This window comes from Etheostoma cragini, chromosome 5 (genome assembly GCF_013103735.1).
Source record: "Etheostoma cragini isolate CJK2018 chromosome 5, CSU_Ecrag_1.0, whole genome shotgun sequence".
NCBI lineage: Eukaryota > Metazoa > Chordata > Actinopteri > Perciformes > Percidae > Etheostoma > Etheostoma cragini.
In genome coordinates this window covers 17,744,796-17,771,832 of record NC_048411.1, presented here as the reverse complement: position 1 = coordinate 17,771,832, position 27,037 = coordinate 17,744,796, and the positions used below count along the sequence as shown (strand labels likewise).

Genomic DNA, 27,037 nt, shown 5'->3' with positions numbered 1-27,037 from the left:
AGTTGATGAGTAACACACGTGATTTGCTAGTTTTGCCAAATTTGGGACCAAGAGGACAGCTCCCATTGGTTATTTGTTTTTTGTACTATGACTAATTTTTGTCATTTCTTGCCTTTCACCACTGACCAATGAAAGCTATTACAATCCTTTCAGACTTTTTGTATTTGAAAAATTCTGATGATGAGATACAATCAGCAATGGTAGCTGTCGGGATGCTTAATTTAGTCAAAAAAATCTACCTTTGGATTCATCCTATATTTAAATGTAAACTGTTCACAGCCGCCTCCATTGCTGAATTAATCCCTATTATATTATGATAAATAATGATGTTGTTTCCTGTTGTAGCCTTTAGAGGGCAGACATGATCCTGTAGTTGGATTGAAAGACGAAACACAAGTGCACGCACACACACACACACACACACACACAATCACACACTCACACAGACACACACACACTCCTCCATAAGAGTGTAAAAACATCCCTTATGTCCATGGCAGACATAAAACGTTATCTAATGCTAAATTACGTATTTGGAAGTCAGAAGATTCACAGTGGAAAAACTTAAACAACATAAAGCTAAAACTGACAAGATTTAAACTCTGGGTCCTTATTATTTTAACTTAACTGTGCTTGATGAGGGGCTTTTCTCTTTAGATTCAAGGATTAGTAGTGCTTTAAAAAAATATATATCATTATGCTTTATTACTTTCTTTGCTTTTAATGATACAAATGCAGAAAGCTGAGCCCAACAGAATGCGTCCTATACTTCTAACACAGCTTGCCTAACATAGGCAACATTTTCCACGTCAACCGGAATGTATTCCACCTGTTTAGATAAACTCTACAATGTTGTTTCACTGCACTGCAAAAAGAAAACATGTTTTTACTCTCTTTCTTCTCCATCCCATGTCCTTCCCGAGGGGGTACAGTTTATCTTCATAAAGCGAGGATTCAAGCCCCATCTGCCATTAGTTTGTCAGATATCGGCCTGTTGTCAGTCTGAATTAACAGCTGGGTGTCGTAGGCATTACACCAGCATCACTGCTCTTCTAAAACCTCAATACCCCGCCCCTTTACAGCACTGACTTTGTTAAGTATTGTTGGATTCTCATACCCATGTCTGTTTAGAGGAGAGTAGGGATTGTATATTTATGATCCTACATTATATATATATATATATATATATATATATATATATATATATATATATATATATATGGAATACTCAAGTGGGTACAACAGATGACGCCTCAGGAAAATGTTTTTTGGTTGCAGTTAATGAAGAAAGAGGACGTTGCTCATGGAATGAAGTTAATCATAGAAATGTAATGATCGCTTTAACTCTGTTTGATAAGGTCACATTTTTGTCATTTTCAGAATTTGTAATGTAAAGCAACCTACTAGGGTTTACATAATGCAATTTAGATGCATGTATGTAGAGTGGCATAAAGGGATTCTCGTTTATCTGCTGCCCTTTGCCATTCCCTCCATCTGTCACACCGTTGTTAAAGATTAATGTGTGCAAAAACTATAAAAAGTAAGCTGCCTCTTTCTGACAGCCCATCACTCAAACGTTTTTTCTGGTTTTGATAATATATGGAGGATAACAATCAATTCTAGAATTTGACTGTATTTGTTTGAAATAAATGTATTAAGGATGTTCACTTTAGTTGGCATGGAATTCTTGCTCTCCAAGCACAGAGTGACAGACTGAGAAAAAAAAAAGTAAATATCTGTCTTATTATCTTGCAATTGTTGGTTAAATCTAGAATGCCCTTCATGTCTGACTCATTGTAGCTGCATTTCTGTTAGGTATGAGACTATTTATAAAACTGCCAGAGTGATGGATCAGATGTTAAATCAAAGCTAGAGCAATACATAAAAATATCCTCACCACATGGTCATAACATCCGTTTTTGAAATACATGGATGTTTCTCTAATTCGTTATGCGCTTTGTTTACATATGAGAGACTGTCCTCAAGTTGTAACATAAGACAACCTGAAAACTTGTCCTCCTTCCTCCTGCTGATGGAGTTTTTACTGCCTTCTTGTGTTTCGCTGCTCATTAAGATTAATATTGTGTCGATGGTATGTTGTCAGCTTTGAGATGATGGCTTTCTATCCTGGGATGCTAAAACTCATGCACTACAAAGTATACAAATATTTTTCAATCAGTGGTTTTCTTCCACTGGTCCCCCAGCTGTTTTAGCACATGTCAGCACATCACGCATGCAAAGACACTGCGGGGGCCTTTAATGAAGCCCCTGTGCTGATGATGATTTAATGATCATAGTATGTGTGCTTTCTGATAAATGGGCAACTATCTGCAAGTAATTACACCAAATTGTTTTCAGGGGAAGTGCTTTTGTAAAGTCAGCGGTTGATGCTCTGCAATGGAAAATGACACACTTTATAATAGGATATGTATAGGATTATCAGATACATAAACAAAAAAGAATTGCCTCAATTTATGGCATTTTCTTGAAAACATCCTCTCTTGTACAGTTAATTTGTTTGAAGACACACATATACTATGTAGCACAAATTTACCGTATATTGGCCTATAAAATGGTTGCAAACTGTGCAAATAATGAGTAGTGGGTAATCTGAGTTAAATTCAGATTACCCTAAGGAGTTGAAGAAAAAATTATGTTTAGTTGATACAACATGTTCTGTATCTACGTTATAAACCTTTCATTCCCTTTCCCAGTTGTGCCACGGCCTATTTCTCCTGTGCTCAGCCTTGTTCCCTCGGTTTCTATGAGACTACTACTGCAGTTGACTGCAATAAGGGACTGCAGAGAAGAACTGTAGAATGATATTGGAGCAGCTGTTAATGGACAAATGCTATAACTCAGGAGCTGTTCCAATGTGGCTGAAGGGACCATAATTTTAATAAACTGCCCATAAAATACTCTGATTGCAAAGTTTGGAACCAAGCACAAATAACATGAGTAACAAGCTTGAGTAACCAATGTGATAATTTGAGACTTGTTGGAAAAATAACTTGTCCTTGTAAACTTAATGTAGCCTAATAAGCAATCAATACACTGCAGACTGCAGAACATTCATCTTTTGTTTCAAACCACTTAGAATGTATTTGCTTCTCCATACTGCAAAGTTTCTCAGCCTGCCTTGTGCTCTCTAAATCAGTAATTATAGAAGGCTATGTTTAGATAAACTCCACCTGAATGTTCTGGGTATGCTCTCTCAATTTGACATACCACTCTAGACTTCTCTTCTAGGACTTGCTAGCTACCCAGCTTCTTTTTTTCTTTTTCTTTTATAACTGCTGAAATACCATTACAACAACTCTTTCAAATAACTCAAATTGCGTACCACTCTTAAATTATACACATCAGCCTAATTTGAATGTAGAGCAGGCATACTTCTCAGCTTGTGAAAACAGTTGTATAATGTCTTTTGTAGCTCTGAAAGGATCTTTTTAAAGTCTCAAAAAAGGAAACCTGATGATGCCATCATGTGGAAATAATGACGTCATCAGGGTTAATTGTTAAAGACCTTGTAACCTATGTGGTGTTTAAAACACCTGAGCGCCTATATTGAGTTGTATTATGGGAAATGAAGATTTTTGGAGCTTGCCCCTTACTAAGGACTACCACTCAGGGTATCTAGGTCTCTGCTGCATCAATATTGACCATGCCTGTTTATTCTCTTATCTCTTGTGAGTCCCTCAGCTTAATGATAAATTGCCACAGGATCCCTTAAATAGCTGTATTTAAGCTATAAATATGGCCAAAAAAATCATATCATAGCCTACATCATTTTACAATAATGCTAACTAATTAATATAGATCCAACTATACATGTAAAGTCAACCAGCAGACATACCTAAGCTCAATATAAGGATAGCAATTGTCTGAGATGACATTATGCCCTCATCCATATAGCCCTTCACATAATTGTAAAGTGATGGCGTAGCCTTTATTACGTAGCTAATTTAAGCGGATCGCATAATTACAAACACTGGTGCAGTGAGCAGGCTATAGCTGATAAAAAGGTAAAGTCCCTTCAATCATAACGTAATGAAAAACAAAACTGAGCTATGTTATTCCAAATATTTATGTAACCTACAGCATTCCTGGACATAAGCTTACCATATTAGTTGGGCACACTTGTGAGCAAAAAAGTGCCAAACTCTGTCCTGAAAATAGGAATGTGCTTCAAAAAGTGGGTTAACCCGTAACTATGTATGAAATGACACGTGTAAGGCTCCTAAAAAGCATACAAAGAGTCCCTGTATGACCAATACACTGCGACGTCAGTGACTCTTTGGCACTGGGCTGAGTTACCAGCAGCAACGTCACTCCTTGACGGCGGCATCACAGAGCAGCACGGACCGCCATCCGCGCAGCAGCGAGTCGCTCCGGAACTCGGTGGAGGAAGAAAACGTTGGACGGTGGCTCTCTCCGCTGTGGGACTGACTGGTCGGCCACTTCCCGCTTCTGTAGCTCAGGTAAACAACGAAATAATTTTACAGGGATACGCTTTTTATCATTGCAAGGTCATTTTTGTGTGTGTGTTTTAGGCAACTCGCTACAAAGAACAGCGTGGGTACCGAGTGTTGCGAGTAGAATGACTAGCAAGCTTCCCGCACTGTAGCTGTTGTACTGTAGCCACAAACTGTGTGTTGCTATGGTACTGCCAGGCAACGTCCCACCTGCTGCTGCTGCGACTTTATGTTTACTGCTGTCAACCAAAATGCATATGGGAGCTCTCTTTCACATGAATTGATTCAGCCATTTATTTGTTATGAATTTAATGGAATCGATCATTCCTCGGACTTTAAGCTACATTAATTTAAAATATGCTATTTTTATATATATATATATATATATATTAAAGCAGTTTACATAGCCTATGCACTTTGCCAACACTACTCTTGCTCCACGCTGTCACTGTGCCTTGCCTGTGGGCTTTATTCAGTAGCTAGCTTTGGCAGACACTAGAATGGTCATTGTCTGTTTTGAGTGTTTTTTCAGTCGAGTGCTAATGCATCTCTGGTTCTTGGTGACAACACTGTCCATTTCAACTAAAACACAGCAAATGCATTCCTTTTGTAACGGCTGTCTGCCTGTTTATTTCCACAGTGTCTGAGTAACACCCAGGACCAGAAGGCTTGAGCGAACACAAGATGGTGATTACCAGCATGGCATCCCTTAGAAGGACATCAATGGCCATGGACAGAGAGAGCAGATGTTTGCAGTGAAGGTGCCTACTTAGTGCATACAGTAGTTTTTTATGTGGCTTAGACAGCTGCTGTGGTTAGGCATCAGTGCATGCCAACGCTAGGCCCGTGTTACACAGAAATTCCATTATGCCTGTTCTCCTGTCTACTGTGACAGAGAGGAGGAAATCACCATGCTGTCATGAGGCCAGGAAGGAGGGAGAATTATGAGTCAGAATGGAGAAGAAAAGAAAACTGTCACTCTTCAAATCCGCCTCTGTCTAAGCTTTTTAGACTGCTCGCACACTTATTTTAAGAGCAGGACCACATCTCTTTTCAGCTGGCATCTAGAACTATATGTATGTATGTTGAGACCTTGCCTATTTTTTTGCTTTCCATGAATTATTACTGAAACCTTTTACCTTTTCTTAAACTGTTATGTCTGTATAACTCTTTTCGAGTGAGTATAAAGTGCAGTGGGGTGCATGGCAGTCAACCTCTGTTCATTGTGTTTTAGTTTACACACCTCTTTATCTAAGCTGTCAAGAGGGAGGAATCTTTTCTACAGAACTAACCCAACTAACCCAGAGCATAAGCAGTGGAAATAGAGAAGGGGGGAGGAGTGAGAAGAACAGAGAATTAGTGGAACAGGGATTGAACGTGCTTAACCCAACCACTGAGTGACTCTTGTATCCAAGGTCTAAGGTAGCAACGCATTCAAATGCCACTCTTCGCCCACGGACTGCTATGAAGAAATGAGGCAAACATATAGGCACTCGAGAGCTGTCATATAGACTCAACAACCTGCTGGCCCTTCTTTACAGGGCCCCTGGGGTTTGGCTCGCCTGTCTGGAGCATCAGGGCTGATGACTGAGCAGATCATGACCGCAGCTAGAGTGAAATACACAGAACAATATATTCACTTAGCTTAAATGGGAGTTTTCTTTCTTTTCTTCAAAATAAAACAAAAGAGTGTTTCCCATCTTTCTCTGGCATCATTGCACCTAAACTGGCACCCGTTTGTGTATGTTTTTGGCAGAGGTGTAGCCTGGAGAGGAGGTAGTAACAGGTGCTGCGTGCCAAAGTGGATTTGGAGGTGTGGAGGAGAGCTGAAGATCATGGGTAAATCAAACAGCAAGCTCAAGCCAGAGGTGGTGGAGGAGTTAACAAGGAAAACCTACTGTGAGTATCTTCATGTCTTTTTCTTTGTGCTTGTGTTTTAGGTACACAAACTCTTTTCAGCTAGCCTACATGAGACAAAAAGAAATATTCTGGCCAAAGGTGATAAGACTGCACAGCATGTGATAGGAATAGGAAACATTAATAATGATATTTTCCAGCCACTGGGATCCGTACAGGCTGTACAGTACATAGCCCTGCATGCTACAGTAAGAAATAATGCAATTCTACACCTGTATCTCATTATTGACAAAACCGGTCTACAACTAAACGTCAGCTGAGAATAAAATTTACATTTAAATGTTGTGTAGCAAATTGCGATTAGTGAACGTCCCACACAAGTAGCGATTAGTATGTTTAAATCCCACTGAAGGGACTTTTAAATATGGAGATGCTGAGTTTGTATCGAGCTGGGGGTTTTAGAGATGAGGACGTGGTTTGATGCACATCATGGAACCTCCGTAGATTCTGTAGATGTAGATGTAGATGTATACTGAGACAGAGATGGATAGAGATAGATGGGTATATAATATGAACAGAGTTTGAATGGATTTGTGTTGGTCCTGTAGACTATGCATTGCAAATTGACAGCATTTGCTTTTCCCACTTTGTTAGCACTAATTTCTCCCCCTCCCCCCCTCGCCACATTTTTCAATCAAATATGAGCAGAGATCACATTTATAATTACCACAGCCATGTCTGCTCTGAAGACACTATATTAGCCATTTGCATGTTATTTTTGGAGTACAGAGTTCTTATTTGCGCAGTACAGTGTGCAGGTGTGGGTGGGAGTTGACATCCTTTGGCTGCTTAATGACAATGTTATTTGTATGGTGAGTCTCTCCACAGCAAAACCATGGAAGGCTGTTGTGGTGGCAGAAAATTGCTGTGGAGGAAGATTGGGCTTCGTGCTGGGCTGGGCTGCTTGCTGCTGTCCTCTTCTCTCTTTCTCTCGCTCTCTCTCACTCTCTCTTACCCTTTTCGCCCTGTCTCCTTCGCTTTATCCCCTAATTGCCCTCTTTGAGCTGGGAATGGAATAGTATAATTAGGATCTTATCTGGTTAGCATCGCTGAGAGGGGCACCAAGCTTTCTCTCCCAGCGTGATCATTCTCCCGTTCTCTGTTGTTGCCTGACTTGAGACTTATTTCTGCTTTCCTTCATGCTGTTGTTGCCTCTTTTTCTTGCACTCCCATGAGAAGCTCTGTCTGCCATTTTGGTCTATGCTTTGCTTCTTGACAGATTGGGGACTTAGTGAATTTCCCTGTGCCTATGTGTCATTTTTGTTCTTTCAGTGGTAGGGTGTTTTTTTATGCCCTCTGTGTTGTCAGGCAACTAACAAGGCCAGACCAGAATTAAGGCCTGTTTAGTTACATATCTGTCTTCAGCTTTGTTGTAGGTTTAAAAATATACATTAGACAATTATTATGACCTTATGCTTTAACGGTCCTATCACATGCTGCTTTTTGGATGCTTTTATATAAGCCTTAGTGGTTCCCTAATAATGTATCTGAAGTCTCTTTCCCAAAATTCAGCCTTGCTGCAGAAATACAGCCACTAGAGCCAGTCCCACAATGAGCTTTCCTTAGGGCGTTCCATTTCTGTGTCTGTAGCTTTAAATGCTATTGAGGAGGAGAGAGGGGGGCAAGGTGGAGGGTGGGGGAGTGGCCTTGACCAACTCCTATGCTTAGCTTGTTTGCAAGCCACGATGTCTCTCTCTTTTTCATGGGTGGGCCAAATTGTCTAAGCGGGCAAAGCAGAGAAAGGGGAGGTAACCTTTCCCCTAATGACGACATATAGGGAAGATTCCTGTTTGGCCCATCTGAGCTTTCATTTTCTCAAAGGCAGAGCAGGATACCTAGGGCTCGGTTCACACCTATCGCCATTTCTAGCAACTGGGGGACCATTGGGAGGCTAGGGAAACTCATATGAATGTTAAAACACCTCATAAAGTGAAATTGTCATGCCTTGGGACCTTTAAATAAAACACCTTCTGGCCAAAGACCACATTAAACTGTACCAAGGCTCTGGCTAGCCAGTGTTTGTCCTGTTCTTAGTGAAAACTGTGGACAGCCTCACCTGTTCTTCAAGAGATCGTAATTCGAAACCAAAAATGCTTTTCCAAATGACTGCTCTGGCATCACATAGAAATGCCTGCGGTCCTGTTAAAATGTCTGCAGGAAGTAGGCTAGGCCCATGTTTTGTCATGATGATTTTGTAAGTTGTCAAAGCCAAGAAGAGGCCCACAGTGACAGATCAAGCTGGATGTGTTCTAGCAGACCCTGCAGGGCCAACCAGCTGAGTAGGCCCCGCACTCTCCTGCAATGGGCTGATCACAGTATTGCCCATTTCCTCTGACTGACTTGAGTTTCTCGATGAAATGCTGAGCAGAAGAAATTGAGGCCAAGATATACGCTGCCGAAGGCCACCTGGCCTGGCCTTCTTATCAATAGCCTCCATGTGATTCTGCTACAGCGCTGCATTAGTCACACTATGGAATGCACATTGTCATGTCATGTTAAAGTGTGGAATATGTTTTCCATTAATATATGTTTTATTTCCTGAATAGTCTCCTGCAATAAAGGGTGTTTGATAATTTGATAACGTATTTTCCCCAAAGTATCTTATTTGGGACAGGTTTATGTCTAGGCATGAAACTCCCTTTGTTTCCCTGTTTTTGTACTTTTGCAGTAACTATGACTATGAGTTGTTCAAGGTTAAACATTACAGAAGAAGACATTACCAATTAACTATCTAGTGTTTTGCTATGTTTATAAGGCCATTTCTTTGCCCCAGGAGTAGACGGCATGTGTCCCCAGACTTGCAGTGGCATGAATTCAGAATGCCTATCTCAAAGGACCACCTGGTTAAACCAACGCTATTGATTTACAGTCCTCGTTTTCATTACCAGCCCTAGGGTCCCGAGAGGCTGAAAATCGCTGGGGTTATTTGAGAGAAAGTCAAGAGACAAGGGGAAGCCTGTAGGGATTTGTTGATTAGATGCTGGCAGCTAATTTTGTTTGCGTGGGCATGACAACACATCCTGCCTCCTGAACTGTTCTTTTTCTTAAAGGTGAATTCCGGTCAATTCCAATACGTAGCTCTGTTGCTTGTAAATTTTTAGTGCTGTCAGAAGAGAGAAAAACAAAAACAATCGGTGCTACTTACATTGTGTTATCCTCCTGCTAAAGTTAGCACAAAACAGGGCAAGTTTAGAACGTGTTTTTAGCCTATTAACATGTTCAAAATGTCATTAAAAGTGCCTACCCATGTGAAGTAATTCCTACCGAGTGAACACAGTGAATCAGACAGCTGTAGTTGTGACAGAAATGCACGTAAGCAGTGCTAATTCAGTTTTGTTTAGTTCTAGTGTTGAGACGGCAGTTAAAGTGCTTAGGGACAGTCTACAAACTACAACACAGAAAAAAGAAAACAAAATATGTAGGCTATCAGTTTAATGATTAAAAAAGGTAGTGTCTCCAAACTAACCTCAATTTGAATTTATAAGTTGTACTACAGCACTTACTTTAAAAAAATAAGCATATGCATATTTTTGAAAATATGTTTGTATCTCTTTTCAGTATTGTAGTTTGTAGACGGTCCCTAAGCACTCTAACTGCCGTCTCAACGCCAGAACTAAACACAACTGAATTAGCACAACTTTTATGCATTTCTTTAACATCTACAGCAGTGAGATTCACTGTTCACTGGGAAGGAATCACTTCACATGGGTAGACACTTTTAATGAAGTTTAGAGGCTAAAAGGAATTTTAAAACGTTCCCTTTTTAAGCCCGTTGGGTGCTAACGCTAGCAGGAGGTTAACACGGTGTTGACAGCACTGATTGTTTTCGTTTTTCTCTCTACTGACAACACTTGAAATAAACAGAAACAACAGAGCTACGTGTTGGAATCGACCGGAATTCTCGTTTTAATCTGTGACCGACCTTCATTCCCTCAACCTTGTTTGTCTTTTTGTGGCTCCCTGGGATTTACTGCCACTTGTCCTTGCAAAAACTATTATTCATTTTAAATATTATTCATATAGTTGGCTAGAATCGACAAATTCTACACTCAACTAAACATGGCTATTTTTTCAAACTTGCACGTTGACACTGTTGAATAGTTTTGGTAAAGTCAGATGTGAAAGGATTGGGCCAAGATGATTAATGATGCTACTACAGTACTTGGCTCCTCTGTTGTATCTAACAGCACGCTACTTTTTTTCTAGGACAGCCAACGTTTTCCTCAAAGCTAATATGTCTCTCTTTATTTCTCTTACAGTTACAGAGAAAGAGGTGCAGCAGTGGTAAGTGTATGCATTCATCTTTATTTTTATTGTGTGTGTGTGTATATATTTTTGTATTAGTTTTTCTTTTAAAGGGGGTGTACTCAATATTCAGAAATTAATATAGCAGTAAACTTCTATTTTCTATGTAAAGATATAATAGAGTAATGGCGTCCTGAGCCAAAAATAAACTCACACTACCTCTGTGTGTGTTATTCAAGCTTCTCTGTTCTTTGATTTGATAGCCAGTCGGGCAGCGCATGCATGTTAGTGCATGTGAGCTAAAGCATGGATACCTGACCTGAGCCCGACGGGCCGGGCCGGGTTCGGACAGAAATTTAGAAATTATAGTCCATATCTTTAGGGAGCTAGTTATCCAAAAGTTATTTGTTTCTGAAAAATGACTAGTTAATGAATGGTCTCTTACCAGCCGTACACGTTCATTTTTAATGAGATATTTCCATTCCTGATGCAAAGTTATCACAATCACAATTGTGTTTTTACTGGCAAAACTCACAGGACTCTTCCAAAATCCACTTTGATATGTATTTTGCCCAGGATTCTTCAGGTTTCTTGAGTCCATGAATAGTGCCTTTACATTTGGTTTGATAGTTGATTCAAAGCCATCTCCCTCACTTCTACCCTGAAGGCAGATGAGTTCTGAAAATAGAATGACTTTGAAGCCTTACTGAGACTGAATGACTCTGAAGGCTCATAATACAGATACAAACATTTGCATGATACATTCCTCAACAACCTTTTTTAAGTCTATTTGCAAACGGGATGTCTGATAACAGAAGAATTGCGGGGGCATGAGGTTGTTTAACATCCAGGCACTTAATCACTACATGGCCACAGAGCCTCCACAAGTTTGCCTATTAGTAATCCTCCCTGTCAGAGTCTGTACTTACGATTCAGGTTGACCTACTCCGGCATCCCTTTGCAGAGGTCTCGCCTTTTTCTGATCCCAGCCTGCACTGACAATGTTCCATCATCTATTTACATATATCAGAATGAAACAAGATAAGTCACAGAAACTGTGGTAAGATTTTTTCTGAAGGCATAATTTGACAGCCGCTGGCACACAAACAGGAGACAATGCATCTTCATGTACAGAGATGATTCAGGCATGAGCGTAGTCATCACTTTGGTCTGTTGCATACTGCTGCTCTTGGTTTATTGTTTCTTTGGAAAAGAAAAACAGAGTATTCTCTGTTCTTCTTTTCCAAAGAAACAACAGCCTTACTGTATATCTGAAGAGGGAGCACTGTAATAAACTGATCACCTTCCCATGTTTACACTTCAGTTCTCATGCTTTGGTTTTGCATTTCACAACTTGATTCTGCATGCATGAAAAGCGCTTTGTGTCAGGAGCTAGTTGCTCTTCATGTCCCCTGTTAGGAGGTTTACTGGGGGGAGGAGCCCGGGAAAATACACAGCCATGCAGCAGCAGCAGCATTAGATATCACTGGGCATTGGCAGTTCAATAGCCTCCAAGGTGGCCGTCTCCGGGGCTCTCTGAATGCACTGGGGCGGAAAACCTCCACCCTTCTTAAACCTCCAGCCCCCAGCTAGCTCACCATCACTCTCTGTCTTTCACAGAAAAGTTTGGATTAGTCCTCACTTGAAGATCATCAGCAATCAACACGGCTGAGTGTGAGGGATGAGCGGGAATTTTACCAATGGAAATGCCAGATGGCGTGTAATTAGAGCACAGGCACAGACATAGAAGAATTAGTGAGGTTAGATAAATGCCTATGTTGTGCATTAAATTTGTCCCCCTTCCTAAATCTTCTCTAATGGAACATCATTGGTAGGCTTGAGGCTCACCTGAAATCAGTAACAAAATGCCATAACGCAGTGATGTTCTTGCCAGCTAGACAGACGTCCTGTGCAACTCTTCAGCAAACCACCCTGGTAGATGCCAAGGAGTAGGAGCCAGTGCCAGTAATAAATTCTTAATCTTCATGCTGGCCCCCCTACTGTGGGAGATGCACAATGTCACGTATGCTATGTTCCTGCAAGTACAGTACGTAGTTGCACTATTACACTCTTTCAAGTACAGTCTGAATGTGTATGTGTCTTAGCACCAGTGTCACCAAGTCAGATTTCTTGGACACAACGTGTTCTTGGCAAATTAATGTGATTCTGATTATGACTCTGAGGAATAGCTGACACTGGGCAAACATGTCAACACTGGTACAGTACCTCTGTGCTGCACGTACTTTACTGTACTGTACTGTACTCCATGTACTGTAGATGTGTTGTCTGCTTATGTAACTCTACTGGTAGTATGTTAAATGTGGTAGTCAGTCAGCCTTACATGTATACTGAGTGCCTAGTAAAGCAAATTAATATGATTATAATAAAAAATATATAAATAAAAACTCAAAGTGCATGTTGAAGGTTTTAACTGGAGCCCAACCAATACTCATATGGACAAAGAGAGTGAAAAATAAAAAATATAATTTGAGTTTTTCTTCACTTAAAGACATATTTTGAGCAAATAGTTTTGATCAGAACAGTTTAAATCTGGTCATTGGTTAAATAACACACTTAGTGTTAGCATTTGGGTAATGCACGTGCAGGGTTTTGAGAAGGAGAAAGAATGTGTGTAATAAAAAATATTTTCTCTGGTTGTCATGCATCACTTTTGATAAAAAACTGACTGTGTTGTACAAGTGGAATGCTAAAATGATGGAGTACTCACTCCATTCACTGCTCTATCATTTTTGCATGCAATAAGTCAGCTCTTTAAAATTGCAAAAAACTGGTCACAGAAAATAAATCTCATATTTAAGAGGAAGTCTTGTGATTTAGTATTGTTCCATAAATTTGAGTGACTCCTAAAATACAGATACAAAAAACGGACAAAATCGAAGCAGCAGACTGATGATGACATCATCAGGGTTATTTTTTCAGACTTTGGAAAGCTGCTTCAGAGGCACAAAAGATATGTTTTCCCAGGGACTAAAACTCATAACAAGTAAACTGAACTTAATGTGCAAAATCAGAGGAGTGCCTTTTATTTAGTCAGGCATGGTTTAAAGTGAAGACCTATTTCACCTCATAAGTACTGTGGTGTTAATTAATTTGTATATATTAATGTATCCTTCTGTCAATGTGGTGCAGGAGACACAAAAGGTTTTTTTGACCTTTATTTATGTAAACAACACCAATCAAAAACACATTTCTGCACTGAACTGTTCTTGTTACTTATCAGCAAACATATACTCTGATACCAATTTATCTGTGATAAGAAGATGTATTGGAAAACCAATTTAGTTTTATTTATCCTGCAATAAACCAAAAAATGGCTGATTTTTGATGTACTTGAAATGATTTAGTAAGAGCAATATTGCCATTTCTCGTAAACCTCCTAAAAGTCTAAAGAAGAAAAGAATAGGTCTCTTTACAACAAATACTTCATACTGTATATACTGTAAACTTTTCAGTTTTTGCAGCAAACAATATACTGAATGCACTATACTAAAACACATATACTAACTGTATAAACAGTACAGACACTATGCTGTACAGTGTGTTACAGTACCATTCCCCTACTATGTTGGTTGCCGGCTATAATATTTCAAAGTCACACATTAAAAATGACTGAAGAATTCAGGGGAAATGGGTCAGCTTTGGATATTGATATGCATTGTGTGCCATGCATTTTAAATACCTAGTAGATTGTGTAATGCATCATAGTAAGCTAGGCTTTAATTTTTTTCTGCACATCTCCAGATATATCTAATTTGAGAATTACATGGATCTGCTCTCTTCTCGCCTTGCTGAAGATTTTTTTTTCAGCTGGTCCTCAAAACATCTTTCAACCTATCTTTGACTATATGGAGCTGGCTTCATTATCTCCAAGGCAGATTAAATGTACCGAGTTTAAGAGGAGTGAGGAGCCTATGTGCGAGTGGAAAAGACCTGTCCTGGTCTTCTTCATCAGAACATTCTATCTCTCTCTCTCTCTCTCTCTCTCTGGCCGTAATTACAGCCCGGCCTTATTCTGAATCAGAGACGAGCCTGCAGCACTCCCATGTGCGTAATTTTTGCTGTTGATTGAGAGCAAAAGCTTTTTGTAATACTTTTTATAACGAGTGTTATCTTCCTGCTATTTCCTCCTCCTCCTATTCATCTAGCATTTATTTTTGTAATGGCTAACAATCTCTCCCTCACTCCTTGACCTGCTACAGTCTAGTTAGACTTTGAGGCTGCTGTGTCCCTTTTATGAAGACATACAAGGAAGCTGACTGGCTTTTTGAGCGACTGCGCTTGAAATTGCTTATGAGATGCTTCTATATTTAGGCTAAAAGAGATGTTAAGTCGCTCTCTAGATATGTCATTTCCAGAGGCAAGAGGAAGCTTTCAGACTTAGCTATCAGCCACGCATATTATCAAAAGAAGACTAGAAAGTAATTTGATTAGACTTAACTACTCTGGGCCTGCTATTGGATTAGGCCAATTGTCTTATCTGTGAATGAGACAAATAGCTCTGCACTTTACCTTTTTGATCTAGCACACGCTTTCAGGCTGAATCCATAATGCGTGCTGCAGGGTGAGGAGGTGATCTGTCATCATTGTTGCCATTATACATGGTATTAGAACTCTTTAAACATCTGTGCTTCATGTTCCAGGTACAAAGGCTTCATTAAAGATTGCCCAAGTGGGCAGCTGGATGCTGTGGGCTTTCAGAAGATATACAAGCAGTTCTTTCCTTTTGGAGATCCCACAAAGTTCGCCTCCTTTGTCTTCAATGTATTTGATGAAAACAAGGTTTGTACCCAATTTCATATGTTTTACTGTCCTATCATGAGGCCGGAGAAATATTCACCTACCTTTTGTTAGGACAGAGAAATAGTTACAGTGGTTGTTTGTCCGGGGTTTCTGCTTAATAAGAACATTTAATAAAGTTCAAAGTGACAGCGTCTCAGTGTAGAGCTAATCTAAAGGTCCTTTCAGCCAGAGGTTGCACAGAACAAAAGGGCAACATGGTTTAGAAATCCTTTTCATTTTGCTGCTCTTATTATTCCAGAGTCCATTTTGCTTTTTTTTTAATGAAAGAGAGCGCTGTAGGCCATCAGGTTTGTATACAGGAAAGTGCAATTTATCACCTTTGAACGAAAGCTGTATTGTATTGAAATTCTTGACTAAAGTGTAATCAAAATAACGAACAGTATAAGGACATGTTTATTGTACCCAGTGTGGAATGATTGCCCCATTTGTGTTCTGTGTAATACATCAAAACACTACCTGTGTCTTTTGAAATCACTCTGTTCCAACATTGCCAGTATTATAACAGCACAGATGATTCTCTCCTATATATAAAAAAGATGAGTCATTGCATTAGTAGTAAGACATATTCGTAACCCTTTGTTATGTGCCAGAAATCCCTTTCCAATAGTTTTTGCCAATTTATTTTTCAAAAGGTGTAAATGCATGTTTTTGTTTTGGAACAGAACTGATGTCTCTGTTATGTGGGCAACATTTTTCTGGAGTGATCCACCTCACCGCAGCTGCAGATAGGTCCGGTTGGGTTTAGGAGGATAAACTGTAGATGACAAGCTCCTGGGCCATTGGTGAGCCCCTGGAGGTTTATTGACTCAGTTAAGAGGCTTTGTGTCAGAAAGATCAGACAACCCCTCCATCTGATGTTTATCTGTGACATTCACTAGTGTTAGGAACCTCCCTGTAGTTAGAGAATGCATTGATCTTAACAGTATTTTATTACTTATGCTATCAGCAATGCATGACTTCAGCATTGTCTGGCTGGTCAGATGTCTGGTAGAGATAAAAGTTCATACAAGCACTTGTCTATATTCTTAAAGCAAATCTGTGGCAGAACTCATAGCAGTTGCAGGTAGGCAGCTGTGGTAGCACCACACACACCAACAATCCTAATGTTATAATAATCCTAAATAACTACGTCCAGGGCGTTGGTTTAGATGCTTTGTTTGTTGTCGAGAGCTTTTGGATGTGTAAATAGAATGTCTTTTATGCAGCCTTTTTAAGCGTTTAATATGAGTCTCATGCAGTTGCTTGAGGAGGTTTAGCTTGATAAGTTTGTCTGAATTAGCAGCATGTGAGGCACTTTGAGTTTTCAATTTTATATTTGATCATTATCCATGTCAGTATACGTTTGTCTTGCCTGCAGAGTGTGGCCTCACAGACGAAAAAGAATGCTGAGGGCCACAATTTTGGGAGGGTAATTGGAAATGTTGTGAACTTCAGAGCTCGCAATTCAAACAAAGCTCAGAGGAAATAAGTGTCAGAATATTTTCCACCTTGTCGGACCGAATTATCTGCCATGCCCATTCATGATGCGGAATTGTTAGGAAAATGTGCCGCGGTAGTTTGTGTACTGTAACTTTTAGACCATGACCCAGTCGCATCCATCTTGCTATTGACCAGAGGTGACATATTTCTGCCTCAGGAGAGAGCCAGGTGCAGGGCAAAAATAGCAGCAGACCTGGAGTAAACGTCTGGTCCCGTTTTTCACCAGAATACAGCAATGACGTCATGGAAGAACAGCTACAGCAAGATGCTCATCTTCTCTCTGGGCCATTTCCTCTCTCCCATTCTCTCTCTCCCTTTTGTCACTGCAGGATGGACGCATCGAGTTCTCTGAGTTCATCCAGGCCTTGTCAGTGACTTCCCGGGGAACTCTTGATGAGAAGTTGAGATGTAAACAGATGCAATCTCCTCCCCCTGTTTTTTTTTTTTTTACATTTAAAGAACATGTTTTAGGATTGACTGCAATACGTTGAATATGAAAGAGGACTGATCTGCATGGAAAGATTGGAGAGTAGCATAACTAATAAAAATAATGAAAAACTAAATTAGGATTTGATTCAAAGAATATATCCACATATTAAGATTAAGTCAACACCTGAACACTACATGTTGCAGTAATGTAAGAGTGTGTGAAAACTAGATAGCAAGTTTAAACAGGTAGCTAAAAGTGATAACAGTTATAATAGTTAGCTCAAAGTAATTTCAGTGGATAATAGTCTTGATACTAGTCTAGGCTAGTATTAGTATGGTCGCTGACTAAACCAACCGTAACATTGACAGTTAATTGACAGTTTTTTTCACAATTTTATGAAAAAACACTTTTAAATCATATTCATCTGTATTTATAGGTGTAATACATTTGGAACATACATTAGGAATTGATGACTGGGTACGTGAATTCATCTGACAGAGCTGTGGGGCACCTCAGACCAAAAAGGTTGGAACAACTGTCTTAGAGAACAGCAACAGGGAGATTATTAACAGGACAGCAGGCACGCAACCTATGGGTCATAACCCAATATGTTGACAACCTTTATGGAAAATAAAACACCCTAGAAAACCTGAAACCTTATCTGTAACCATAGTTGTTAAACCTGAAACCAAGTGTGAGCTTTATTCATATGCACAGTCACTACTGTTGCCTTTTGAACTGGGAAGCAGACATGAAAGGCTGCTGCCTGTCTGTACTCAGTTTTCACCACTTCCACAGACATGAAACACTGCGTGCTTTTTAATCCATTCAAATTTATAGTTAAATCTAAGCTTTTGTTTTACATTTTGAAGTCACAGTAGCCTTTTGATCTCAGTATGGGCTTTCCTACTGAAATAGATTAACATTTTTCTCTACACAGGGGCTTTTAAACTATATGACCTGGATAACGATGGCTACATCACCCGAGATGAGATGTTGAACATCGTAGATGCCATTTATCAGATGGTGGTAAGTTTTACCAGACATCAGAAGTATACATCTGAATAGTTTGAAATGGTAAAAATTGAATGATTTAATATTGTAGGGGAACACTGTGGAGCTGCCAGAAGAAGAAAATACACCAGAAAAGCGGGTGGAACGTATTTTTTCAATGATGGACAAGGTTAGTTTTTAAATATGGAAAAGATGTCAAAACACTGGTGTGATAGAGATGGTGATAGTTGCTTTACCATTTGATGTTTTCTACAGTTTAACATTAAACGGTGCCTAACTCTGAAACAAGTGCAGTAATGATTATTACTTTACCTTTAAGAGGACTGAATCTGCCTTTGTTGCCACCCTCAGGGCTTTGACATGGACACTGATACATTTGGAGCGGTTAGCTGTGTCCATCACAGCGTCACTAACACCGCCGGCAGTCTATAAACATCATATTTAGTCTCCTGCACCGCTAGCCCATGGTGCTAATACACACTCCCTCGGCCCCAAGAGTCTACTCGGCTTTAGTGAAAGATGAGACGCAGCCTTCATGGGTGTGTTTGCCAGCCCTCTGCTGCCAACATCAGCCCATGAAACTAGCTGAACAGCACAGCAGCACTTAGTGATATTTATTGGCAGAGAGTGGCCTCCATCCATGGGCACTGAACCAAAGATCAGTCCAACAGCATAGAACAGGGATTACATGATTTAGCTTAAGAGCTTGTTTTGCCCCCTGCTGGTTACTTTGTGTCAAAGCAGCAGTTTCATTTTGTCTCCTGTTCCTTTCCCAGAATGCAGACGGGAAGCTGACTCTGCAGGAGTTTCAGGAGGGTTCAAAGGCAGACCCTTCTATTGTTCAGGCATTGTCTCTCTATGATGGACTTGTGTAGGAATGTAAGGTGAGTGGTGTGTTAATGAGCTCGTACCTGAATACTCCTTTGCTTGGCTGATCTTCAATTCCAGCACATGCTTCGACTCCAAGATAAATACGAGGAAATAATAAAAAGATAACAAAATCAGTCCGTGGGCTGAAAGTGTAGAAGACACTTTCTGCTCGCCGTTTGTGCCTATGAATTATTCAAATGGCCCACTTGTTTGCTGGCAATCAAATAGTCTTGCAGGGCTGAGTGAAGAGCGAGACAGCGCTCTGCTCTCACTGCCTAATGTAATGCACCAGCCGCTGCCAATTGTTGCTGACATCCCGCTCAGCGTTTTGTCAACTGCGAAGTGAGCTTGCAAAGACATATTTTAGTAATGCAGTAGATTTGTTTTGCCATTTATCTTGCATGCCCTGAACACACTCATGTTTCATCAAACCACTTAATTGTCTGTCAATTCAATGGTGACCATTCTTACAAACTTCTTAGATGGATCCAACACAGCATCCACACACCGATCCAGCACCATCATACCTGCAACGGGAAGGAACCACATTTATCTCGCTCACCTAGAAGTGGACTGAAAACTTTGTTGCGCAGCCATATACGGCATTCGTGTCAAGAAGCTGTTCGTCTACATTTCTAGTTTGGATTGTAAAACAAATATATCCTCTGATGTGACGGAAAAGTCAAACATATCATCAAAACCCTCAGTCATTAATCTGTGCTTTTACACCTAAGTGGCTCCGCGTAAACCCATTGAGTGTTGTGGATTGTGTACGAGCATTTCTGCGAACGCACCGTTGTGGTATCCCCATGGACAGTCTGAGGAACTCAGTTTCCCCTGAGATGTTAGTGTGCATCTTGTTCACATACTGTAAACCAGGGACTGCCCGTGAATTGCTCAGATGAACTGGGCTGCTGCTTCACCACCACGCGAAGAGACTCAAAACCCGGGAGATTCTGGATAAATGTGCTACTTACTGATAAGGTCAACACTGACTTACAGTGACAGGGCAGTAGAGTCTACATTGTATAATGTAAATAGAAGGGTAATTTATTTTCTGCTCTACTGCGTTCATGGGAATTTCCTCATAAGTATGGAATGAAGTTTTTATTTTTTATCACAGTGTTAAAATGTATTGCACTGTATTTTTCATTATTGTGAGATTGTTTTTTCTCTCACATTCTGAGGTTTCCTTTTCCTGAGAGAACAGGGTTTTTATTTGAAGAGGAGCGTTGGAAGGAGCTGGGATTTTACTATGGATTATTTATTTTACTATGTTTGCACTCTTCACATCCTATTGTGCTTTCACTTCCCCGTTAACACTTGCGCCTAGTGTCTGCGGTGTTACACAGCGACGCCCTGAACGACATGACCAAGCAACACAGCAAATTCTCACAGCTTCCATCTGAACTGAGGCTCATTATTTCTTTTGAGAGCATCGTACTCCACCCTCAGCGCACACAAAGCCCTGGTCATTGAGAGGCACAAACAGACATTAATTCTGGTTGTAAAGCTTTTTGCGTGCTTTGTGCTTGCAATTGTCCACTTTGTTTTTATCCTGTGTGAGGCCAGAGCATGTGATGATGCCTTTTTTCATTCTTGGATTGTTTTAGTTACAGCATTAAGATGTTTTATCAGCTTCACTAATGTTATGCCTTATGCAAATGATAATTTACTAAATGATAAATGCCATTTACCTGTTATAAGAGTATAAGAGCAAAGAATAAAATGCATTTAAGTGGCAAGATTATCTATCACTGCGTGCTTAGTCTTTGTATTGGAAATTAATAGAATTGTGTTGGATTTTTTTTATATACAGGTGATTATTTGTAGGAGCTGTTATGATTTAATGTGTAAGTGTTGCTTAAACCTGTATTTGGAAAATGTTCAACTTTCCTTATGATCCCTAATGAATCATGTCTCAAGACAATAATCCACCCCCGACAGACTTCACACAACCAATTTCATTGTCTTCAAAATTTAAAAGAAATGTAAAGATCCTACCTGCTGACTCGCTTTGTGGTGTAATTCTGCACTGGTTGGTTGTATACTGAACAATGAACTCCATAAAACTGTGTCTTGGCTTTGATTGGTGCGTTAATGAGGCTCAGTGGCTTTTGTGTAGAAGCTGCTGGGTTTGTGTGCTCACTGGGCCTGCTCAGACCTGCTTTCTGTTTTCTTCTCATCAAGAACAGACTGAAGTAATACCATAGAGAAGGCAGAGGACAGGATGGTCCAGAGCTTTTGACCTTCTGTCCTTTGGGTATATTTTTGGGATTCACTTTGTATTTAATATGTTTTATATGTTTTTAAGTGTAGCTTCTGTAACTTAATGCAGCAATAATGGAAGTTGTTTTTGAAGTGAACAATCTGCTTATCTAAAAAAATATTCTACATACAACTTACTTTGGAAGAAGACATTAAATTATTTACATTCATAAGATCAGGGCTGGCTTCCTCTGTGAGGTCTGATCTGAGATGTGCTATAGCTAGACGTCAGGTGCCCATGAATATTATTTGATAATCCATAACATGTTCCTTTCTAGATCAGCTACACTACACAGTTAAAAAAAATAAGGAAAGTGACATTTCTGTGTGGCACTTCGAGCTATTCCACCCCATTCATATGCCAAGGGGAGATTTCTCAGGGTGGGCTATGTATAAAATTAGATTGGTGTCAGCTGAATATAAACGATGGCTATTTATACAAACGAGGCTGTTACTGAGACAATGTTCTCGGCATGTCCAAAATTCAGGCTCCAGACTCCAGACTCCTCTGGTAATGTGCAAAGCTGTTAAAAAGAGCGTCTCTTGGGGCCCTGCCTCTATTATGGAGAAAATTAGATCGAAAGGGGGAATGTTGGATAGTGGTTAAAGCCTGGAAGTCACAGTGGGGTCGAGGCACACACACACACAAAAACCTTTTAATACCCATCTCCGCCCCCGTTTGAAGCGTCAGAGCACCAGCTCTACAGGGGCTCTCCAACACAGAGCCAGTCCGCACGCTCCTCCAAACTTTACGCACGGATGTACTCCTGTGGAAGTATTTTACTCTGGATTCTGTGTCTCTGCTGAGCTCTATTGGTTCAGATGTATTTTCTACCGATTAGAAGCAGTCCCAGACTTTGAATTGCTTTGAAATCGAAACTATTGAAAAACTTTCCTCAACTTCTAAATTTGTATGTGATTCGCCTCATTCCAGCAGACAGATGCAGTACATCTAAAAAAAAAAAAAAAAAAATGCCCGGTGTCTTATTGAGGTGCCTAGTCTTGGCGCTCTGGATCGGTGCGCACAGGCTCTTGGCAGTCCCGCGGGCTGAGGAGGATGATGGCTCCGGTGACAGCGCCTCGACCCTGGCCTTTGTGTTCGATGTTACTGGCTCCATGTACGACGATCTAAAACAGGTGATAGAGGGCGCCTCACGGATCCTGGAGAAGACCCTCAACCGGAGGACCAGAGCTATCAAAAACTTTGTCCTGGTTCCCTTCCATGATCCAGGTACATTTTTGGCAAAACATTGTTGTTAAAATATCCAGTAACACAATAAGCACTATTGTTGTGAGTGTTAATCTTGAGTCTTAATATGTTAGGTCAGGGCCTATATGTTTATATAATACAACTAAGATTCACAGCACCATTAACAAATAATTTAACATTGTCAGATTGTCTTGCCAGGTTCAGGCAACACGGCAGCCTGTAGCTCTATTGCTTGCATTTTTACAAAATCAGCATGTGGGTTACTTTGCCCCTGATTTCATATTTGCCTGTAGTTGTCATGCATATAGTTTAACTTGAAAAAATCACAGCAAACTGCAACACATGTCAGAACCTGTTGCACGTGTCGGAGCCCATAGCTGTTTCAAGAGTCCACTTGGACACGGAGCAGCACATTAAACTCAAACTGATACAAGCATCTGTCGTATACGGGAAAGCTGCTTGAAAATAAGAGTGCTCTAATGGGGGAGGGTGTTTGGGCACTGATGAGAAGCATATGCTGTCTGCTTGTGTGTAATTACCCCACCTACTCCTCCCTCTCCTCCATCCATGCCTCCGGAAAACCCTAGTAGTCCCCACTTTAGCCAGTCAGGGGGGGTGGGGGGCTCAGGACTGCACTAACACCACACATTTTGTCTGTGTTCAATGTGCTCTGCCCTTGGGGACCTTGCAAACCTTAAAGATTGCAAAGAAGCTGCAGTGTCTGACAAGAGGCGTGACAGTGCTGTCAGTTTTTTACAGTCACTCATGAGCAGACAAGGGACTTGAAAGCCTCCACTGTTGCAAGCACTGTTACAGAGATACTTCAAATGGTGTTTGACAGTTAGGAATAACAAGCACAGACAGAAATCATAGCTCCACCCTAACCTGGTAAGCGTATTCTCTGTCATAATTGTAAAAAAAAACGGCTTGTTATAGTAAGCAGTGTATGGAGTATGCTGAAAACAACAGCAACATGTTGTCACATTTAGCTTCAAACGATGTTTAAAACAACTGGTATGAATTTTTGAGGGTCACTTTTTTGCACATTTACAACAATATTTGACGTTTTTAAATTTAATGGATTTAGATTTAACATTTGGATTTAGCATTTAAATTTAGATTTAGGTTTAATATTTAGATTTAAGATTTAGATTTAGCATTTACATTTGACATTTAGGTTTAACATTTAATATTTTGATTCAACTATTTTAAATATATCTAAGTTGACAAATATTGTTGTAAATGTGCAAAAAAGTGACCCTCAAAAACTGATACCAGTTTTTAAACATTGTTAGAAGCTAACTGTGATAAAATGTTGCTGTTATTTTCAGCGTGAGCCACCTTAGAAATGGCGCCCCATAGAGTGTTCTATAGCTAAAACAATGCATCCCCTGTGTATTAATCATATTAGAGCATGCAGACTTAGTCTCAGGCCCTGATAGGTTCTTATCCATTATACCAGAGTTTGCTGCTGCCGCTGCTGGAGCTAGTCTCGGTCTAGGAAATGCTGACTCCAGCTGCAAAAAATGAATATCATCTTCCAAACTTTGGTCCGATTGTAGCCATTTGTGTGAAACCAAACCTGAACATTTTTTAATTCTGTCAGTGCAAAAACCTCTCTCGCCACTCTTGTGCTATGTGGTGTGCATGATTGAAATTGCTGTCTTGCCCAAAAACCTACGGGGCATCTCTATGGTCCTGATAAATGAGACTGTGTGGCTTTTTTGGGATATTGACGCCGTAGATGCTTTTCCTCTCTTAACTGAGGCAGAACTGCAGAGAAGGAACAACTAACTCCTTTGTTCTGAGAAACCCAGACATGTTAGACCTAAGCCCTTAGGTCCATTTGATTGGGATGAATATTTTAAGACATGGGCCTACACTATGGTATACTAACCAGAACATTTCTTTTTAAGCTGACCTGATTTGATTTTGCCACTGATTCTCCTTATATAAAAGTCTCCGATATACATTTCCCCCCCTCACAGATATCGGCCCTGTGTCCATCACCACCGACCCAAAGAAGTTCCAGCAGGATCTGCAAGAGCTGTTTGTCCAGGTGGGAACCAGAACACACACAATGATTAATCAATGTGACCTGGAACCACTTTGTTGTTCCGCACTAATCTGAGCTATAGCTGAGCAGAAAGCCACAATTTGAAGCGATCCTATGTAACTTTTAGCAAACAGCAGCCACTGAGGCCACAAGCGACAACAATGTGATGATGGTTTAATAATGCAGTTTAGAAGAATCATAAAGTCAGCAGTATCCGTTTCATAGCAATATGTTTCTAACCATGAGCAACAATAAGCCACTGGTAACACCAGACCAAGTAAGACTAGCGGTAAAACCCCTGAGTATAATGAATTAGGCAATGGTATGTTTTCTTTTGCATTTGAAAATATTTGATTTCTAAAAGGCTCATTGTCTTTCTTTTAAATTGAATTTCTTCTTTCAAAAGTTACTAGTAGTGTTGAATTTAAGAGTATTGTGTTTTAAATGTTTCTATTTATTATTTGCCGTCACCTGTGTCCCAAAGGCTGATCTATTTTATATGATATGGTTGTTTGAGTATAAAATCGGCATGAATGCAGTTTATAAAAACATATATAGAGTCTATTTTTTCCAGGAATATTTGATCATGTGTGAATCTGTCACCCAGGGTGGGGGCGACTGCCCCGAGATGAGCATAGGAGCCATAAAGAAAGCCTTAGAGGTTTCCCTGCCTGGATCCTTCATCTATGTGTTCACTGACGCCAGAGCCAAAGACTACCGCCTGAAGAGAGACGTTCTGCAGCTGGTGCAGCTCCGCCAATCACAGGTACAGTCCTGGAAAGTGGGCAGGGTTGTAAGGGTCTCACTAGTCTATAGCCATGACGTCCCACTCCCAAGATTGTTCAGGTGGCGCTGGAAATTCTGCCGGATGACTTTTGTTGTTGCCAGATGTCTGTTACCTTTAGCTATCTTTGTGTTGCCATTTTAAACTCCGGTGGATTTATTAACTGCTCCTCAGGTTAAATCCAGACAGCTAGCTTGACTATCTGTCCAATCTGAGTTTTTTGTTGCACAACTAAAACAACCTTTGAAAGTAAACATGTCCCACCAAAACAAGTTCCTTCCCCAGGCTATTTTGCAGAGGTTTTTTTGCTCCGTACTGAATTTAGCACCGCCTAAGACGATTGTGATTGGTTTAAAGCAATACCAATAAACCAGAGCACGTTTTTCTCCCATCCCGGAATGCTGTGTGGACTAACCAGACCTTCTTTTGCAGCGCTGTGGAGGAAGATCTCGCAATTTGAGACTAGGGTCTCACAGATCAGGGCTAGATACAGTTTACAGCATCAGTCCAATGTGGGCATTTAACAGTTAGATTCCTCCTTGCTATATGATATCAAAATAGTACAAAAAACATGTATGCAAACATGAATTGGTCTTGCTTATTGTCCTAAATGCTGTTTAGGTGATGTTCAGTGGTGGAATGTAAATAAGTACTTAAGTACAAATCTAATGTACTTGTACTTTACTTAAGTCTTTAATTTTCGTTCTACTTTCTACTTCTAGTCTGATACATTTCAGAGAGAAATATTGTACTTTTTACTCCACTACATTAATCTGACAGCTTTGGTTACTGGTTACTTTACCAATTAAGATTTGTGCACACAAAACACACATAGTTTATAAAATACAATGTTTGATTGTAAATGAAACTACCCCACAATATACAGGCCGACAAGTCCAGCTGAAATGTATAGCCGATTAAACACTTGTTGATTGACAGAACTGTTTTGATCATGCCCAGTTTCTAAAATATGAGGGTTTTTTTTTGCATTGAGTACTTAACTTTTAATACTTTAAGTATATTTCCTGATGATACTTACGTACTTTTACTTAATTACTAAGTAAGTAAGTAATATTTTCAATGCAGGACTTTGACTTGTAACAGAGTGTTTTTACAATGCGGTATAAGTACTTTTACTTAAGTAAAGGATCTGAAAACCTCTCCCACCACTGGTCAGCAGGAACATGGTTTTATGTAAGGAGTTAAATGCAAGTCCTGGCCCACAGAGGTTTGAGTATATTTGCATTTATCACACGCTGTAACAAAAGGAAATAGAGTGGCATGCTGTGAAAGACATTCCAATGAAGTTCCTCGACGCTCAGCTGAGCAAGGAAAAGTCTCTTTAAAGTCACTCTAGTCTCATCCTCTACATGAAGCATGACAATGAGCATTAGCGTCACTTTGGAGCCAGCTGAAAGCTAGTCTGTAGAAAGCAAACACTGAACAGTAGTAATCCTCTTAACTCCCC

At 40.1% G+C, this 27,037-nt stretch overlaps 2 protein-coding genes across 4 annotated transcripts in view; both read left to right on the top strand.

Moving 5' to 3' along the window:
* The first annotated feature begins 4,218 nt into the window (after positions 1 to 4,218).
* Positions 4,219 to 21,328, top strand: ncs1b (neuronal calcium sensor 1b). 3 transcript variants are annotated; one of them, XR_004656678.1, is made up of 11 exons: positions 4,219 to 4,481; positions 5,116 to 5,236; positions 6,232 to 6,374; positions 10,652 to 10,676; positions 15,299 to 15,437; positions 17,267 to 17,345; positions 18,308 to 18,396; positions 18,473 to 18,550; positions 19,158 to 19,265; positions 19,734 to 19,835; positions 19,868 to 21,328. XR_004656678.1 is itself a non-coding variant. In XM_034872106.1 (10 exons), exons 3-9 carry the CDS (start codon positions 6,311 to 6,313, stop codon positions 19,254 to 19,256), a joined length of 573 nt encoding a protein of 190 aa, XP_034727997.1. In that variant the 5' UTR covers positions 4,219 to 4,481; positions 5,116 to 5,236; positions 6,232 to 6,310; the 3' UTR covers positions 19,257 to 19,265; positions 19,734 to 21,328. The 3 variants fall into 3 exon arrangements, 2 of the variants coding, with proteins under 2 accessions (XP_034727997.1, XP_034727998.1); XM_034872106.1 differs by having other exon boundaries at positions 19,734 to 21,328; XM_034872107.1 differs by lacking the exon at positions 4,219 to 4,481 and adding an exon at positions 4,492 to 4,529 and having other exon boundaries at positions 19,734 to 21,328.
* An 835-nt stretch (positions 21,329 to 22,163) lies between these two features.
* hmcn2 (hemicentin 2) overlaps positions 22,164 to 27,037 on the top strand; it is a 49,252-nt gene continuing 44,378 nt past the window's right edge. Inside the window, exons 1-3 of the mRNA XM_034872264.1 lie at positions 22,164 to 22,750; positions 24,718 to 24,788; positions 25,393 to 25,551. Of these exons, the coding sequence (XP_034728155.1) occupies positions 22,492 to 22,750; positions 24,718 to 24,788; positions 25,393 to 25,551 (489 nt within the window). The 5' untranslated portion in view covers positions 22,164 to 22,491. The remainder of the gene's footprint in view (positions 22,751 to 24,717; positions 24,789 to 25,392; positions 25,552 to 27,037) is intronic.